This window comes from Phoca vitulina, unplaced genomic scaffold (genome assembly GCF_004348235.1).
Source record: "Phoca vitulina isolate PV1807 unplaced genomic scaffold, GSC_HSeal_1.0 scaffold67, whole genome shotgun sequence".
Classification (NCBI taxonomy): Eukaryota; Metazoa; Chordata; class Mammalia; order Carnivora; family Phocidae; genus Phoca; species Phoca vitulina.
Window position 1 is genome coordinate 6,994,146 of NW_022589770.1, and position 20,587 is coordinate 7,014,732.

The window sequence follows — 20,587 nt, forward strand, 5'->3', positions numbered from 1 at the left end:
TACATTTTTGACTGTTGTAATTTGGGGGTGGTAGGGGCCATGCTACTGGCATGTCAATGAGTAGACACCAGGGATATTGCTAAACATGCTCAGTGCATAGCCCAACCTCCTAAAGCAAAGAATTATTGGGTTCATGATGTGTGTTGTGCTGAGGTTGAGAAACCCTGATACAGAGTCCCCTCCAGATCTGTGTTATCAGGGCAACAGCTTGCTATGTGTGGGTTCTTGGCAAGGGAGGAAACTTGGGAGCCAGACTGTGAAAGATTTATTAAGGTAGAGTTTTTTTGGTTTTTCTGGGGGGGAGGTTGTGTGTGTGTTTTTCATCATTCCTCTTTTGCATTCAGCATTCTGTATCAGACTTTATTGTATCAAGTTGAAAGTTGTATCAACTTTATCTTTGAACACTTCTATTAAATACAATATTTAACAGTCATTTATTTTGTTTCTCTCCACATTTTAAAAATTATGGTAAAACTGCCTAACACAATTAAGGTGAATTGACATTTTGATAGATAAGACCTTTAATTATAAGCATAAAATACATGAATTGTTCTTCAAAGAAATGCTTCTTTCATCTTTCTACGAATGAAGTATACTGAGAGTCCACACTAAGAATACAGCATCACATCCTAATTTAGGGATGACTTTTCTGCTAAAGTGTACTGTGCACCATGTATGTTTTTCTGATGCTCTGTCTTAAAAGAGGAACAACTTTCAGAGAGCCTGGAGACATAAGTAGTCGATGTATATTCCATAGGGTTACTTTCAAATATCAGATGTAAGCAGGGGCGTTGGCTGGAGCAGCACTATCCAGGGCCATGCCTGAAGAGTCACTCTTCTGTGGGTACTCATTGATAAAACTGCTAACTCAGGTTCATAGCCAAACTGTTGAGCTATGTTGCTTTTAAGCAGTGGCGTTAGCAGCACTGGTAATTTTTTACAGTTATATTTTGTAGATTGATGGAAAGATGAGAATTTTGATAACTGGGCATGTTGTTGCTCTGTTCTGACTTTGGTAATCAGAAAGATACAGTTTTGTAGGATTCGTGGTAGGGAGCAGAAATGCCTGTGTTTCCTCAGCTTTATTTCTTATATAAATGGACAAAAAATCACCCTTCTCTCTACGGTTTCTAATTTGAGACTGAAATGGAAAAGATTCATCTGTAAGCATGCTATCAGTAAAGGGGGAATAACTCCTGTCTTTCAAGAATGCCTCGGTTAAATTATGACTTGGCAGTGGTGGGGGGAAGAAGTACAGAGAGAAAGAAAAACCTGCCTTGACCCCATTAACAGGAATTATCTAAAAATGGAATGGAATTCTTCCAAGTTGATGTTGCTTGTGAAAATGAAAAAATATTTTTCTTACCCCCAAAATGTTTTTTCTTTTATGATAGAGCATTGCAACTGCCTGACAGGAAAGTATCTGTTTCTTGAGACTTTAACATACATTATCTAGGAGAAGTTAAAAGAGAAGGAGTGATTCTTATGTTTTTACATTTACCATAGAGTTTATTTACTGTAGGAATTTCAAATACTTTATTTTTGGTACAATAACAGCTTTTAAATGTTTGTTCCTTTAACCAAAAGTTTGTAAATATAGAGCCTTTGAGGGACTAAAATTCTTGTTTTATCCTGGGCAAGAAGGCACTGTTCAGGCTTTTTATACAGTGCTGGATTAAAATGCAACACCATCTTGCTATTGGGTATGCATGTGTGTCTAAAACAGCAAATGGTGCTAATTGTATGGTGTTTTTGTGACAAACTTAAATGGTCTTTGGAGAAGAGGGAAAAAATGTGAGATTTACTGGGTATAACCTACATGAGTTTTTTAACCCAAGAGTTTAAAAACAATAGAGGTTGATTTACATCTGAAGCTATATAACAAAAATAACTACCATCACCTTTAGGAAGCTCTCATGTGCTGTGGACGTTGTCCCATTTCACTAGTCCATCAGCTACATGAGGTGTGCATGATCCCATTCTGTCCATGAAGAAATTGAGGCTGAAATGTCGTGTAACTTAATCTGGAGCATACAATTAGTCATTGGTAGATTTAGAAGAAGAATATACGTCTGTCTGACCCAAAGCCAGTGCTTTTTTTTACTTTTAATTTACACTGTTTCTAAACCCTTGGTTCTCTGCTATAAAGGAACAAATAGGTTGGGAAAACCGTTATTAGCATTACTAAAGAAAAATGCACTTAATGTTTAGTAAATTCAGGTTCATTAAGATTTGCCATTTCCCTTAAATTCTCCCCCAAATTTTAATCAGAGGACCTTTTTAGTATAAACCAGAACTTTCATTCTGCTTTTTAAATAATTATGCTAGCTTTTACAGTAGATGTGAACTGAGTAGGATAATAGTGGAAGGAGAGACAGTGTGACAAAGTACCATCAGTCTTCATGTGCCCATTTCTGTATATTTAAACTTGTCTGTAAGGTTTGGTTTTATTTTTCTCTAAGCAGACTGTGAACTGTGAATCAGTTTTATTTGTCTTCTGGAAATGTGGGACTGATAGGAAAAACACTACAAACACTCTAACATGTTGTTCATCTAAGTTTCCAATTTCTCTCTTTTTTAAAGATTTTATTTATTTGAGAGAGAGAATGCGCGTGCAAGCTGGGGGGAAAGGGCAGAGGGAGAGGGACAAGCAGACTCCCTGCTGAGCTCAGACCCTTCCCCCACCCCCCATTCACTGCTCAGTCCCAGGACCCTGAGACCATGACTTGAGCTGAAGTCAGACACTTAACCAACTGAGCCACCCAGGGGCCCCTAAGTTTTTAATTTTAAATTTCTATTTGTCTTGGCATTTAAGGTATATTAATTTACTTAATTTGAATACTTTCACCCCTTTGATGTAGAAAGTTTCAGCATGCTTTGATAAGAATATTACTTTTGGTCAATCTATGTTCTTTAAATTTTTTCTCTTGGAAGTTTTGCTAAGAAAGCACAGAAGTGTTGAGATTTAAATAAAGAAAAGACATTCTGCAAATACACATCAACACACATGCCTAGACCATGGTGTGTATGCGGCGTTCCACTTGCCATTTGTTCTTACCAAGCACAAAAAGGAGTTTTAGAATTAAGTGCATTTCAGATTTGTTTGAAAACCATTTACTACTTTTGGGATAAAATCATGCCATATTCATCTTTGCCTACTTTGTACCTAATCTGATATTTTACTTGTTAAATGATTGTTTAATTAAGAGATATGTAAATATTCATGAAAATTCAGAACTGTTGTGCATCAGTAGTTATCTTTTCTTGCCAGAGAAATGATTTTTAGTATAAATAAATTAGCCAAATAACTGAAGTTACTTTGAAAACCTTGTGTTTTTCCTAGTAAACGTATTGGAAAGAAGCGCCACTCATCACCATCATCATCATCATGGTGATTACCACATATGAAATTCTTACTGTGTGCCAGGAACTATTGTCTCTGTTTCATCATTGCAACAATACTCTCCAGTGGTAGATAATAGTAGATAGATGTACTAGATAATGTTATTTTCCTTATTTTATGGATAGGGAAATGGAGGCACAGGGAGGTTAAATGCTGGAGCTAGTATTTAAATGTAGGCTGGCTGACTTCAGACCCCAGGTCTTAATCATAGGGCTCTGTAGTTTTTGTTTCACTGGCCTTGTAAACAGCGTAATGAACATGATTTCAGGATATCCTGGTGATTTGAGGCCTTCGTTATGATCTGATCTCAGTTGCTGGCAGTGTAGTCTAATATGATTTGGAAAGAGACACAACCCAGATTTGTGTTGTGTCATTGATATTTATTGGTAGGTGACTCTATTTATATATGTATTTAACTTCACTGAACCTCTTTTTTGCCTCTCCATTAGTTGTAATGTGGGAACTAAATAACATGGATCTAGAAACTCTAAGGCATAAGCTGGGTGCTTACCAAGCACTCAATAAATATTGATTCTCTTCTTGGTGCTTCTTCCTCCTATTGAAATTTAATATTCTAAGGCAGCAGATCTCAAATATTTTGGTTTTAAGACCCCATTACATTCTTAAAAATTACGGAAGACCTCAAAGAGCTTTAATTTATGTGGTTTTATGCATCGATATTTTTCAGGTTAGAAATTAACATTGAGAAGTATTTTAAATATTTATTAATTCATTTGAAAATAGCAGAATCCGTTGCTTTAAAAATTAGAAGAGTGGCACTGTTTTACCTTTTTTCATATCTCTTTAATGTTGTTTAATAGAAGACTGGATTCTCGTATCTGATTCTGCATTTGATTTGTTTGGATTTGTTGTTTTAGTTGATGTATATGGAGAACATCTGGCCTCATGTAGCTGTTTAGCTGGCAAAGGGAGGAGGATAGCATTTTTGTGGATATCCTTCTTTGATAGTGCACCAAAACTATTGGTATTTTCTTTTTTTTTTAAGATTTATTTGAGAGAGAGAGCATATCCGTGTGAGTGGGCAAGCAGACAAGCAGAGGGCGGGGGTAGGGGCAGAGAGAAAGAGAATCTCAAGCCGGGTCTCGAGACCACTGAGCATGGAGCCCAACATGGGGCTGGATGCAGGGCTTGCTCCCACGACCCTGAGATCATGACTTGAGCCCAAACCAAGAGTCAGATGCTTAACTGACTGAGCTACCCAGGCACCCCTATTGGTAGTTTCTTAAAATTAAGTTATAAGGTGGAATCAGAAACCAAATCAATGAACATTTTGTACTCTATTACAGTAAAATCTATCTTGTGCTTTGAATTTTTTTTTAAACATGTATAATTTTGTAATAAATTGGTTGTCTAGAAAATTTGAAAAACAGGAAAATTAAGTTTCACATTTCATTATATATCATAAATTTATACTTGCTAATACTGCTTCTGGTATTATCAATAGTCTTTAAATTGTGGAAAGGTGTCAAGCTCAGAGTGGCAGCTAACAAGTTTTCCAAAATTCTGATTGTCACTTGAAACCTCAGATTTTACTATTGGCAACAATTACTGTCAGTTGTTTTCCTTGAAATGAGAAGCTTACTTTATTTTTGAGAAATTATCTGCCATATATCAAGTTTGTACAATCATTTTTTTGACTTTCATTTGCTTTTTCAAGTAACATGGCGCTCATGAGGAAAGTAGCTAGTTCCGCTTGCAACTCAAACAATAATACTTTTCCTCTAGATGAGAGTTATATTTTTTTTCTTTTTTAAAAGATTCTATTTATTTGTCTCAGAGAGAGAGAGAGAGCACAAGCAGGGGGAGCAGCAGGCAGAGGGAGAGGGAAAAGCAGGCTCCCCACTGAGGCAGGGAGCCAGGCACAGGGCTTGATCCCACATCCGGAGATCATGCTCTGGAGGCAGACATGCTCAACCAACTGAGCCACCCAGGCACCCCGACCAGAATTGTATTTTTTATACACCAGAACTGTGTTATGTTCACTTCTCATTTTGAATCACAGAATATTAAAAAGATGTATACCCAAGAGTCAAGATTGAAAAAAACTAATTTTAACTACTGCATCAAGAACTTTTTTTTTTAAGATTTTATTTATTTATTTATTTGAGAGTGAGAGTGTACCACAAGCAAGAGAGCACAAGGCAGGGGGAGGGGCAGGGCCAAGGAGGGGAACAGGTGGGGTGGGGCTGAGGGGGGAGAGGCAGAAGGACAAGCAAGACTCCCCACTGAGCAGGGAGCCCAACCGGGGCGGGGGGGGGGGGGCCCTTGATCCTAGGACCCCGGGGATCGGGGATCATGACCTTAGCCAAAGGCAGCTGCTTAACCAACTGAGACATCTAGGTGCCCCCTTCATCAAGAACTTTTTAAAGTGACTTGGGGGGGGGGGTAATAGACTATTGCTCTTGATGAGAAGAGCTGATAAGAATAGTGTCTTTTTCTTTCAGCCTATCACAGACACCTCTCCCCTAATAACAATAAAAAGTAAAGTACTATCAAAAAAGATCAAACAAGTATGAAAAAGAAACCATTGCTTTTGAAATTAGAGGACTTTAATTGGAATTTCAGGAACTCAGGGGATAGGTTAAAGAGTCCTGTAATATCTTACTTCATTGTAGAACCTAACATTTTTTTAAATGGTAAACTTAAAATTTATTATATAACAATAATGAAAAAAGTTTAAAGCAAAACTGACTGTTTTAAGTTCAGGTTATTTTGCAGTCTTGATACTCAAGTATTCATATGCGTTTTAAGGAAATGGGGGGGGATTTGAATCTTTTCAACTATGAGTATTTCTATAGATTTTAGTGAAATTCAGACCTTTAAAAAATTAGTTTATGGAGGCGCCTGGGTGGCTCAGTCATTAAGCGTCTGCCTTCAGCTCAGGTCATGGTCCCAGGGTCCTGGGATCGAGCCCCGCATCGGGCTCCCTGCTCAGCGGGAAGCCAGCTTCTCCCTCTCCCCCTCCCCCTGCTTGTGTTCCCTCTCTCGCTGTGTCTCTCTCTGCCAAATAAATAAATAAAATCTTAAAAAAAACAAACCTTATAAAAAAATTAGTTTATAAAATACACATGGAATACTTTGCATTACGCTGACTGAGCCTGACATTTTAGTGCATTATGTATTGTGTATTAATTCTAATTATGATGTAATTTTAAGAATAAATAAAATTTTCATAGATGCAGCTCTGAGTGAAGACTAGAACATTCTAAAATAGCATAACCTGCCATGTGGCCATTCATTTAACATGATGACATCACTTACATTGTATAGACTTTACAGTTTTGTACTTGATCTTGTCATTTAATAGTCTATGACAATAGGCATTGCTTTAGGTAGATTACTGGTCATTTATATATGCCTTTCTAAATATCAAAAGGGAGAAGATAAGAGTCTTAGGTACTCTTTAATTCATTTTTTTCTTTGCCTTTCATCTTGAGTTTCTTGGTTGATCATTTATCCTTTTTATTTAGCACGTGGGAATTTTAGGACAAATGTGCCACTGAAACTTTACAGAGACAGATGCAGAAAATTTACATTTTATTACTCAGAATGACTGCTTAACCATCCTTGGGTTAAGGAATTATTTTCTAAATTCAATAACCTTATATTTTAAATTTATCAGCCAATGATCTTCAATGGCTACTTTAAGAATATCCACAGATTCTCGTCCACTATCTGCTTTGCTATTCAACAATTCATAGCTATTAAAAGAAAGGTATTCTATCTTAGTAGGTGGGTGAACTATGCCTGGTGGAGCAATTTTATAGGATATCTAACATATTAGTGATTATGCAAAGCATTTTATCTCTTTAATTACTGTCCCACCCCCTAGAGCCCAATGTCTTGGACATTTGAAGTGCTCAGTAAGTATTTGAATGAATGAAAAGAAATTCACATGGACAATGTGAAATTATGCTTATTCCATCAGAAAATGCACCCCTTCCCGCCACCTTATAATTTGCTGCTCCATTTTCTATCGTGTTTAGTTCAGGAGCTGTGGAGGTACTTTATGTCCAAAATAGTCTCGTCACATTAAGCTAATCCCCTTTGAACATGCAACTCAATTTCTTTAATTAGCTTTAAAAATAAGGATCATTAAATCAGAGTGCCACCATCAATTACTGTGTAAGGGTTTGCCTGTTCAATAATGCATCAGAGTTGTGCTCTAATCAGTATTTCACTGAAAGATTTATGGAAAAGGAGGCCTCCCTTGCTTCCAAACTTGAAATACAGTTCTATTATGTATAAAAATTTTTTTCCTGTGATTGCTACCATTTTAGGTGCTGTATTTCATTGAATACTCTTGGTATCCTATCCATCTTTGCATTTCATATTTGGGATCAGTTCCAGAGAATGTTTTACAGCATTTTTGTAAATTCACAAGAAAATAAGCACTTTTCTTGTTCTGCAAGAAGAAAAGACAAGGTGCAGATTAAAAAAAACAGTCTGTATTTCTATGAGGTGCACCTGTTACGGCAAATTCCCCAGAGAGTGCCTTATTTCTTATTTCTCATTACGTTAGGGAGTAACAAACAAAAAACTGGGAAATTGAACTAGCAATATATGTTTATAAATTTATTTAAAGTCTACCAAAACTAGGATTGTAAAAGCAGTGGTCATTTTTCTTGCTTAATGCAAGATAATACATATTTTAGCTTTGAAATGATAGAAATATCCATCAAATTATATAAGCATTTGGGTCACTTTATTGTCATTGCTATTCTGTGCTTTCAGAATAGGTCAAAATAACAGGACCAGAAAACAGGTTTTGATAATCTGTATAAAAATGCTTTAGGAAATTCAGTTTGAACATAAGCGATCATTTTTCTAGACAATTATACAAGTACTTCTGGAAAGATTGATGTTAGCCATTAAAATAGAGCTAATAATATTAATTTCCTTTTCAGTTAACAACCCAGAAGGGATAGATGAAACATAAGAAGTCAATATTTCAATATTTTTAGCAGATTTAAATCGTTTAGCAAATCTATATATTTGAAGACGTTATATTTGGTTAAACTTAAGTACATAGGTTATATGATCAAAATATTTAAGACATTGATCTTTTCAAGTAGTTTTGGAAAGAAATTAATTTTATATAATAGGTATTGAAAAAATTTATAATTTTGAAATCTCAGATATATCAACCTTGTATGAGGGTGGGTCAAAATACTTCAGTATAAAAGTATTAGATGGCATAATGATTATTTTTTTCTTGTTGTTTGGTGTGCAATTAAATGATTACAAGTTGTAAAAACTCATAATCTTTGAGAAAGAAAAATCTATGTGTGCTGCAGAGGTTAAAATGCACTTGCTGAGGATTCATCTTGACTTGAGCACTTGTTGAAGGATTTATTCTGTGGATGGGAATTAGCCAGTTGAATCCATATCAAGCCTGCAGAGAGTCATACATCACAGTAATAGTTTTGGCTTCATCTTCAGATACCCAGTTTCTATATTCTCTTTCACTTAAGGTGAATGCCTGGTAATTGAACTTTAAATTCTGAGTTTCTGTCAGAAGATTTAGCTTGATAATACAGAGGCTGTTCAAAGCACCTTCTTTCTTTCAGAGAAGTGTATGTTTTATCAGTCATTGGAGTGCCCCAGGTTCTCTGCTCTGATTTTATCACTTACCTTGCAAACTTCAAAAAAAAAAGAGAGAGAATTAACATACAGTAAAGGGCAAAATTATATAGTTCAAGGATTTTGTATAAATTGAATGTACACATATAACTCTTCACCTAAATCAAAGTATAGAAAATTATTAACACTCCACAATACTCTGTATCCCCTTAGTTGATCCTCATCCTCTCCCCAAAATATTCACTATTTTTTTCCAGCCTGTGTGAGATAAAATTGACATATAACTGTGTAAGATATACAAAGTGATATTTGATAAGCACATATACAGTGAAATTATTACCGCAGTGAGGTTAGTTAAGATATGTCACCTCAGTAATAATGTGTTTTTTTTTTTGTGTGTGTGTGTGTGTGTGTGTGTGTGTGATTTAAACATTTAAGATCTACTCACTTAGCTTTCAAATATACCATAGAGTATCTTTAACTATAGTGACCACATTGTATGTTAGATCTCAAGAACTTACTTATAACTGGAAGTTTGTACCCTTTGATCAACATTTCCCCACTTCCCCTAAGCTCTGGCAACCTCCAGTCTACTCTCTGTTTTTATGAGATTGGCTGTTTTAGATTCCTTGTAGAAGTCAGATCAGACACTGTTTTGACTGTTATCCCATAAATAAGTATTTGAATTTTATTTAAATGCAATCTGAGTATACATGCTTTGTTCTTGGCTTTGTCTTCACTTTGTGTCTGTGATATTCCTTCGTGTTGTTATATGTAGCTGTAGTTCTTTTCCATCTTTCATTGTATGAATGTACTAGACTATATCTGTACTTTATTGATTGTAATCGTTTACTAGTTTTTGGCTATTATAAACAAAACTGCCATAAACGTTCTAACACATGTCCTTTGATGTTCATAAGTGTACATTTCTCTTGGATGTTTACTTAAGAGTGAAATTTCTGGGTCTTAAGGTACATATTCAGCATTTGTAGATTCTGTCAAATTGTTTTCCAAAATAGTTGTAGGACTATGCTCTCAATATAATGTAAGAAATGTAAGAAAATTCTCATTGTTCCACATCATTGCTTACACTTGGTACTGTCAGCTTTAAATTTCTCTTTTTCCAATTCTAGCCACTCTGGGGGGTATGTTGTAGTATCATAAGATGATTAATGATACTGAGCACCTTTTCATGTGCTTATTGATCATTTGGATATCCTCCTTGGTGGAGTTCCTGTTTTAAGTCATTTGCCATTTTTTCTATTGGTTTTTCAGTGTTACTGACTTACGAGAGAGTTTTTTTTTTTTTTAATTTTCTGAATAAAACTTCTTTGCTGGACATTTGTATTGCAACTGTCTTTTTCTGTTTTGTGTCTTGCTTTTTGACTCTCTTAGTTACATGTTTTGATGACCAGAGGTTTTTTTTTTAAATTTTAATAAAGTTCAATTTTTAAAACGTTTCCTCTATGGTATTGCCTTTTTTGTCCTACTTAAGAAATTATTGATTATGCCAAGGATATGTAGATTTTCTCTCAGAAGCTTGCTTTAGCGTCTAAATTTCAGCTGTGGTATGAGGTAAAGTGTGTATGTTAGTTAATTTTCCATTTGACTGTCCGTTTGAACCAGAATCATTTATTGTAAAGATCATTCTTTTCTCCCTTACATTGGCACACTAAATCATGTGGTCAAATATATGTGGCTCTGTTTCTAAACTTTAGGTTATTTTCCAGCTTTTTAAAATAATTTTATCATATCTTAGATGCAACTTTTTTTAAGTTTTAGTTTGTGGTTGTTTTTTTCTAGGAAATAGAGCTGCTTTTTTATATTGACTCTATCAACTTTATTTAGAATGTTGTTCAGATCTTTCATATCCTTATTGATCCCCCCATTCTATCAGTTACTGAAAGAGATAAATTATAATCTCTACTTATGTTGTGAATGTGTCTGTTTCTCATTTAGATTCTGAGTCCTTTTGCCTTACATGTTTTGAGATTATATTTTTGTTTTTATTTTATTTTTTTAAGATTTTATTTATTTATTTGACAGAGAGAGAGAGCACAAGCAGGGGGAGTGGCGGAGGGAGAGGGAGAGGGAGAAGCGGGCTCCCTGCCAAGCAGGGAGCCCTATTTTGGGCTAGATCCCAGGACCCCAGGATCATGACCTGAGCCAAAGGGAGACGCTTAACCGAGCGAGCCACCCGGGCGCCCCTGAGGTTATATTTTTAGGTGACTAAGACTGTCTTGCCTTTTACTGAATTAACCCTTTATCTATATGAATTGTCCCTCTTCATCTCCAGTAACGCTTCTTGACTTAAAGTCCACTTGTCTGATACTAGGGCAGGTGTACCAGGCTTCTTCTGGTTAATGTAGGGTGGATCTCTCTACTTTCATCTTTATCTTTTTTATTATTAACTTGTATCTTTGGTATATAGCATGTATTTGTGTTTTGTTGTATTATATAATCTGAAAATTATAGTCATTTAATGTAATTATTGATAAATTTTATTTTAATTTACCATTTATTGTTTTCTTTTTGTCTTGTTTATTCATTTTTTCTTTTTTGTATTAGTTCACTTTTTATTTTATTTTGTTCTGTTAGCATGCTATTATTCTTTTAGTGGTTACCCTAAAGATAATAGTAAGTATCCTTGGCCTATTTGAGTCAACTTTTTAAAAAAATGTTTTGTAATTTTGTAATAGTTTATTTTGTAATAATGTAGTAATAATTATAGATTCTCAGTAATTTTTCAATATTGTATAGAGAGGTCCTATATGTACTTCACCAAGCTACCTCCAGTGGTCACATCTTGGTAATTAAAGGAAAATATCAAAACCAAGGAAACTGATAATGGTTCAGTGCCTGTCAGTTTTTTTCAGTCTGTGTCATTCTTTCTTTTGCATAGATCTGTGTAATCACCATCACAGTCTAGATACTGTCCCATCACCACAGTGATCTCTCTGCGTTACTCATTAATCGCTATACTCTGTTCCCTCCCCGCCACCACCCCTGTCTTTTCTGTCTTTATAGTGGAATAATTTCAAGAATTTTATAAAAATATAGTCATAATGTATGTGCCCTTTAGAAATTGTCTTTTTTTCATTCTGCATAATGCTCTTGTGAACCATCCAAGTTGGTGTGTCTATTCAGTATTTTGTTCCTTTTTATTGGTTAGTATTATTCCATGGTATGGACACACCTCTTAAGAGACTCTTTGTTTCTTTCCAGTTTTTCACTCTTGTAGATAAAGCTGCTGCATGGTTTTGTGTGTACATAATTTTCATATCTGTATAATAAGTGCCTAAGAGGTAATTGCCATGTTGTATGGTAAATGCATGTTTAGTTTTTTTCAGAAACTGCCAAACTCTTTGTCAGAGGGGCTCAACCATTTTACATTCCTGCCAGCAGTGCATGAGCAGGCCATTTTCTCCACATTCTCACCAGCATTTGGTGTTATCACTTTTTTATTTAGTAATTCTGATAGGTATATAGTGATATTCTTTGTGCTTTTAATTTGCATTTCTCTAATAGATAATGATGCTGAACATTTTCTATGTTCTTATTTGCCATCTACATATCCTCTTTGGTAAAATGTCTTTGTTCCTTTTCTAATTGGATCTTCTTTAACATTGAGGTTTGTGTTTTTTTCTTTTAGGCCAAACATGAGTCTTTTGTCAGATATATTACCCTTAACTTATTTTGATTTTACTTTAATTGGAACTTTTGCTACTTCCTGGAAAATGAAAGGAACTTAGTACAGTTCAACCTTCTGTACCCTCCTTGTGTCTTTTGTGTAATTATTATGTACTTTCTTTCCTGTCTATATTTAAAACTCCACAGATTTTATTTATTGTTTTAAAACATTACCATTTACTCCTTTAAAAAAAAAGATTTATTTATTTTAGAGAGAGAGAATTCAAGAGCCAGTGGGGGAGGACAGAGGGAGAGAGAGAATCTCAAGCGGACTCCCTGCTGAGCGCAGAGCCCGAGGCGGGACTCGATCTCATGACACCAAGATCACAACCGGAGCTGAAACCAAGTTAGATGCTAAATAGACTGGGCCACCCAGGTGTGCCCTGATTTACTCAAATCTTTAAATCCTTTTTTGTTCTCTTCAGTCTTTTCTGCATTAGGGAAATCCATGAGGGATCTTTTGTATTTCTAAGAATTTACTTGTGTATTTCTTTAGTAGAATTCTTTTTTTTTGACAGAGAGAGACACAGCAAGAGAGGGAACACAAGCAGGAGGAGTGGGAGGGGGAGAAGCAGGCCTCCCGTGGAGCAGGGAGCCCAATACGGGGCTCGATCCCAGGACCCTGGGATCATGACCTGAGCCGAAGGCAGACGCTTAACGACTGAGCCACCCAGGCGCCCCTCTTTAGTAGAATTCTAAAGCAACACTGTGTGTATGTGTGTAGGGAATGTATTTTGAAAATGCTAAATTGACAGTTTTTTGTTTTCATTTTTAGGTTTTTTTTTATTCTATTGTCTTCTGTTTGTCATTGATTAACTTGAACGATTAGGTTGTCAGTTTTATTCTTCTTTGAAGATAAGGTGCCTTTTTGTTCAGGTGGCTTTTAAGATCTTCCCTGTGTCTTGGCTTTCAGCAGTTTTACTATGACGTGCTGTGGTAGTCCGCCTCTGGGATGGACACGGATAATCCCTGCCTTCTAGTGTTCACGCTCTTGTGTGATCTCTTCTTGAGTGTGGGGTGGGTTTATTGATTTGCTTCTGATGAATAGAATATGGCAGTGATTATTTCTTTTTGATACCTTTACAGATTTTTTTTCACAGTACTTTATATAAAGTTTCTGATTGATCCAGTGGAAGGGTTACTCTGATATAGCTATGCCCACAGGGTGAGCTTAATTGTATATAGAACTAAAGAGAATTTTTTGTCTTCTTGGAATGCTGTTACAGAAGCAGCTCTCTTAGCCCACCTCCAAATAGTGACTTGCTAAGTGAAAGGTTACTGTCCTGCGAGGCGTATGACTGATGCTCAGAGCACAAAACACTTATTTTCAGACATTTTCTTGTGTGTGCTTCTGCAGCTGTCACCAGGTGAATGTGCATTTATCAGTCATTTTTAGAGATTTTTTGCCTGTCATAATTATTTTTATAATTACGTGTCTTTGTTACGTAATATAAAAATTGATGGCAAAGGATTTTTTCCATGAAAACTTACTTAAATTCTTTTGAAAGACCACATAAATGAATTGATAAAACAATTGTTGGTAAATTGGTTGTGTGTAATCAAACTGTAAAACACTGAAGAAAGAGCTCATAAAAATCCAGATTTCTTTAATGAGATTATTTTTCAGGAGTCCACATTCTTGCTTCATCTTAAAGAGACTGAAATTGAAAATAATGTCATATTAAATGAGTGCAGTTCGTGCAAGAAAGAAGTGGGGAGCTCTCATGCATCAGGATATTTGCGAATGAATACATTCATGCTTTAAATTAAAATAAAGTACTTAAGTTATGTATTTGTCCTGTGTTATGATTTCTGCTTTATCTGGCCTTTTGAAATAACTGAACCAATTTCTGTTCTGACTGCATCCTTTTTTTTTTTTAAGATTTTATTTATTTATTTATTTGTTTGTTTGTTTAAGAGAGGGAGAGAGAGAGAGAGAACACAAGTGGGCAGAGGGGCTAGCAGACTCCCTGCTGAGTGGGGAGCCTGACCAGGGAGGATCCCAGGACCAAAGTCAGACACTTAACTGACTGAGCCACCCAGGCCCCCACTGACTGCGTCTTAAAAGAGGACTTCACCTATACTTCTAAATACTGAAGGGTGTTTCATCCTGCCTTATTACAAAGAATTTGGCTTTTTAATTGAGTAATTTACATAATCTTCATTTTAAGTTATGTTTTAGGTATTAGCATTAATTCAAATCCATAAATTAATATGTTTATTTACTAAGAACATAAAAGACCTTTTTAGATTGAAATACTCAGCCAGAACTTAAGCAGAGAACAGGTAATTATTTGGTGACTCTTGCTCATTTACTAGCAACTTCCATAAATTATACAGATTGTTTATCTGTATATAAAAATACCAGATAGTTGTGTTTTCTTCTGTTTATTTTATATTTATAAACCAAGATGGGAGTCAAGCTTTTTTTATTAAACATTTATGCTGTGTCTGCTATGAGCAGGTCTATCAAGACAAATAAGATCCATTCCTGTTTTGCAAGGAGATTATAGTTCAGAGAGCCATTTTGTTAAACAGTTACAGCAGAGTCAGAAGGTGCTTTGTGCTTTTTTCTGAGTGTAAATCTGCACATTTAAAACCAGCCCTTTTGTATGATGATATGATTAAATTGTAGTTTTTAAATATGTGATCTCTTTAACCTCTGCTCTTACATTTACCTCAAGGGCCAGGAGGAGACAGGAGGAGTCATTGACATGGGTTAAAGCTTTAACAAATTTGGAAAAAAAACCACTGATATTCAGTACTTTTATATGATTCTCATAGTACTGTACTTTTTCTGGTCCTGTAACTTTACTTCTAGAGTGCCTTCACACCTAGTCTTTCATAAAATCAGAGCTTCTGTTTCACCAGTTAACTTCATATAGATAAAATCTTTATTCTTGGAATGTGGTTTGTTCATTCTGGCTTACTGTAGCACAAGTCCAAATATTTTTCTCCTATGCAAACATACTATAGGCATTAGGTCTTGGTGTGTGGGATCCTCAGCCTGTCACAGATTTCATTATGCCATCTGCTTCAACCTGAGCGGTGTATCTTCTGCTGGCAGACTTTATTGAAGTTGCCATGGCTCAGGATAAAAAAAAAAAATCAAGTTTGGCATAAGGAGCTTGCTTTTGAAAAAATAATAATTGATCATGCCTGCTGTAGATTTTAAAATAACCATTTGAAAGGATTCCCAAAACCCTCTTCTCAACACAATGATCTCTCTTCATCGGTGGTTGTAGATAGCCAATATAATATAAGCCAATATAAGTTGGATTATTGGTAACTTTATTAATTTAACTGAGTCTTCTGTTTTAAGGACAGGTAACAAACTCTTAGGCATGGATTGGTGATGTGTTGTAAAATATTTTGATTGCCCTGTCAATGTAAATTTTACCTAATGCCTTATTCCCAGAAATGATACCTCAAGTGACTGTTATGTGTATAGTACAAACATAAGAACGCCATGATGAAAAAATCCTGGTCATAATCTACTTATTAGATGTGTGACTTTGTGTAATTTTGTCATCTGAAAAATGGAAATAATGATAGTGGGGGGGTTGTTGGGGAAATGAAATCAAAGTAGATCCCTAAGAAAATAAACACTTGTTCTGCAAATGTATAATGAATGCCAACTCTGTTCAAGGCACTCTTATAGAGAATGAAGGATATAAGAGAGAATAAAATAGTCTAATTCCTCCACTGGGGAATTCTACATTCTAGTCTGTCCACACAGATTTGGATGGACGCTCCATGACAACAGGGTCCATGGCAAGTGCCAAGAAGAAAAACAGAACAGGGTAAGCTCATGGAGCATAATGGTGGGGTGCTGTCTTGGGTAGGGTTGTCAGGGCGGGCTTCTCTGGCATAAAGTTGAGCACACCTGAATGAAGTAAAGCAACAAGCATGTAGATGTTGGGGAAGGATGTACGTGGCTGATAGAGTGAGCAGTTTGGTTTGAGGAACTGTGAAGGGGTCAGTAGGGCTGGATCCTGCTGGGTGAAGGACATAGTGCAGGAGATGAGTTCAGAGAGTGATCCAAAGTCATCGTTGATGTACTCTTTCTGATAAAAATTGTGGGTAAAAAATTACAGTACAGACGCCCTACAGAAATGGGAAATTATTTAGCTTTAACTTGATGCTCTGTATAACAGGCACATACAAGTAATCATAGAATGTTTTTTTCCAGAATGGAATGATCTTTTTTGTCATTGTTGTTACTTATGCCATTGTACCCAGAGTTAGTCAAATGGCAAGGCTTGAGGGTACAATCCTCCAGACTTCCAAGTCCGTTGGAGACTTTTGACACCAACAGCAAAGAGTTAAGGTCTAACTATAAAGTTAGAGGGAAGAATGCACAAAAGACCACCCTCACTTCTGAGATGAACTGCAAGTTCTGGATGTTCCCCAACCCTCCTCAGGTTCAATAATTCAGTATAAGGACCTACAGAACTTACTAGAAGCTTTTCTACTCATGCTTACGGTTGATTATAAAGAAAGGATACAGGTAAAAAATCAGCCAAAGGAAGAGACACATAGTGCAGCCTGAGGATTTCAAATATGAAGCTTCCATTTTCCTCACAAAGTGTTTCCTTTTCAGAATTGATGTGTAACAGTATGTATGGAGTGTTGCCAATCCAGGAAGCTCACGTGAGTTTGGTGTTCAGAAACTTTATTAGGGTATCATTTCATAGGCATGACTGACTGCCTATGTGATTTAACTTAGTGTCAGTTTGGGGCTGATATCTTGTGGCCTTGGAGCCCACCATGAATATCTGGAAACTCCAAGGGTTTAGAGGTTACTTCCTAGGAGCTGGGGGTAAACGTCAGACCTCTCTTCAGGAAAGACCAAATTCTTTTCTTTTAAGATCTTATTTATTTATTTGACAGAGAGAGACACAGTGAGAGAGGGAACACAAGCAGGGGGAGTGGGCGAGGGAGAAGCAGGTTTCCCGCGGAGCAGGGAGCCCGATGTGGGGCTCGATCCCAGGACCCTGGGATCATGACCTGAGCCGAAGGCAGACATTTACGACTGAGCCACCCAGGGGCCCCAGGAAAGACCAAATTCTTTACTATATATATTGTTCTAAAAATTCAAGAATATAAAAGATTAAATGGCCCTCTGTCTCTCAGGGACAACTAATGTTATATTGGTTGGTTGGTGTATATTCTCCCAGACGTTTAATACAAATATAAACATCTTTTTTGAATGTGCATTGTGTCGTACTGTACACATGGGTTGATAACTAGCCTTTTTCACTTTTGTGTGTATGTGAATGTGTGTTTGTGTGTGTTTTAATGAGTACCTTAAAGGTGAACACTGGAGGTAGGTTTTGAAATTTTTCCCATCTACTAAACAATGCTGTATTGTGCATCCTTATACATATATCTTTGTGTGTTATTCTCATTTTTCTCTTTGAAATTAATTTGCTAAATCAAAGGGTATGGGAATTTTGAAATTTCATATGTACTTCATTATTACCACTCGGGATGTTTTCTGTGAAATTGTTTATGGAATGTCAAAATTGTTAATAATCTTCATATTGCTCTTAGGTAAACACTACAACATTGGCAATTTCAAATGTCGAATATGCTCACATTCCACATCTCAGTCCAGCTGTAATTCCTACTCTGCAAAATGAATTGTTCTTATCATCCTCAAATAATGGGAATCTGGAAGCATTTACAGGATCTGGTACTCCACACATCAATGGGAAACCTGCTTGTGATGAATTTGATCAACTAATCAAGAATATGGCCCAGGTAAGAACATTTCTTCTTGTTAGTTATGATAGAACAGTGTAAACAAGTCCTGAATAATTGGGAGAGTATGTATATGTTTACATTACATTATATAAATATATGATATATATGGTTAAATATATTTATGAGGACATCTATAACATCTGAAAAAATTGAAATGGAAAAGAAGTGGATTTTGTGTGAGTTTGGATGGTTCAGAAATTTTTCTATTTATTTATTTATTTATTTATTTTTATTCTTCAGGATTAATAATAAAATACGTCACTCTAGGTGATGCGTGATAAATGTTATCTGAGAAAATTCTTTTAAATTTTTTTTTTTTTAAACTCAGTAATGCCACTAATAAGATAACTGTGAATGGAGTGATTAACGTTTAATTAAAAGTTATTTCTTGCTTTGTTTCCTGAACAGGGTCGCCACATAGAAGTTTTTGAGCTCCTCAAACCTCCATGTGGAGGTCTTGGGTTTAGTGTTGTGGGACTCAGGAGCGAAAACCGGGGAGAACTGGGAATATTCGTGCAGGAGATCCAAGAGGGCAGTGTGGCCCACAGGTACAATTCTTACGACGTCTTCTCCGTTTCTGATACTGTATTCAGAAGGTGTTGATGACCTTGGGAGAATTTAGAGAAAGAAAATGGATAAAAACTGAAACGTAATATAATCTGTTACTAATCAGTTTTTAGAAATCTTTAACATTACTGTGATAAAAAGCAAGTCCTCAGAAGGGAGAATGTCTTTTAAATATGGTTATAAACACTTTTTAGGAAGGAAAGGAGAATTTGAGTAGGACATTATTCTCATTATTATTAAATGGGCTCATTTTGGTCGGATTTAAAAGTTGCAATATAGAAAAGTATACGAATGACCCATGATAACTTGAGCTATATTTTATTAATATACTCACAACAACAACTAAATGTATACACCTTTGCTTTTATTTGTAGTAAATAGGAACATCTAAGACAAAACATATAGGTTGAGTGAGTAGCTGTAAAGAAGGTGGCTTTTAAATGGGAGGGATTGATTAGGGGTAGATAACTGGAGCCCAAACTTAACATTTTCAAAAGTAAAATTGCAGGGAAAAGCTTAAAAAGTGTGGACATTAGAAAATTGGCTTAAAAATAACCTGAAAATATATGCAAAGAAGCTGTCATTTTCTTGAGAGCTGTCAGATGTCTTTTACCCCTTTTTTCATTCCTGATAGAGATGGAAGATTGAAGGAAACCGATCAGATCCTTGCTATCAATGGACAGGCACTTGATCAGACAATTACACATCAGCAGGCTATCAGCATCCTGCAGAAAGCCAAAGATAATGTCCAGCTAGTTATTGCCAGAGGCTCGTTGCCTCAGCTCATCAGCCCCATAGTTTCCCGTTCTCCATCTGCAGCCAGCACAATTTCAGCTCACTCTAACCCTGTAAGTACATAAGATTTGTAAAAGGGACAGATATTATTTTTCTAGTCCTTTTTGGTTGTCTACAGATTTCCATTTCCTGTAGGTCCTTGTATTTCTTGAGTTTTTCCCATTTTATTCTTTTATCTCTCCCTAGCTTGGAATATTAGTTATTTAATTATGATTAAGTTACTACCTTCTAAATCAACTTTTACCTTTCTTTGTGTATTCTTCTAGTTGACCACATTCCTCAAAAAAAAAAAAAATTCAGTTTTTCAACAAACCTGACTCTATCTTTAGACAGAAAATAGTCTTGATTTTGCTTTATAAATTACAGAATTATACTGTTTGAGTTAGCTGTCAGTGACTTCAAGGAGTCCTCTAATTAGAAATCCTGTGAGGCAAGATTTTATAGAAGATAATCTTAACAGGTGATGATTTCTCCTTGATCTTTTTCTTTTTTAGAAGTTCTACAAAGGATCTTACAAATCAGTGCCTATCTTCAACTGGTTAAATGCGGTCACTATAAAGATGTATTGATAATTTCAAGAATGATTATATCAATAGCAGTAACAATCTGTTGAAAGGGAATTATACTAAATCAAAGGGACATTCTTAAGACTTATTATTTTTTCTGAACTCCATTATTTGATACCAATCACAAAATAATATTCACAAAAATCTCAACTATAATAAAATTTTAGTTTTTCCACCAAATTTTTTCAAATTC

The 20,587-nt window shown here is 35.7% G+C and overlaps 1 protein-coding gene across 12 annotated transcripts in view; it reads left to right on the plus strand.

Annotated features, from left to right (window-relative positions):
* The window catches only part of MPDZ (multiple PDZ domain crumbs cell polarity complex component), a 160,782-nt gene that overhangs the window by 33,898 nt on the left and 106,297 nt on the right, over nt 1-20,587 (plus strand). For 11 of the 12 annotated variants that reach the window (XM_032392440.1, XM_032392443.1, XM_032392449.1 and 8 more), the window contains exons 4-6: nt 18,254-18,463; nt 18,875-19,014; nt 19,668-19,881. In XM_032392440.1, the coding sequence (XP_032248331.1) occupies nt 18,254-18,463; nt 18,875-19,014; nt 19,668-19,881 (564 nt within the window). Of the gene's footprint in view, nt 1-14,923; nt 17,351-18,253; nt 18,464-18,874; nt 19,015-19,667; nt 19,882-20,587 lie in introns of those variants that run through there. The other variant, XM_032392445.1, reaches the window with a different exon arrangement.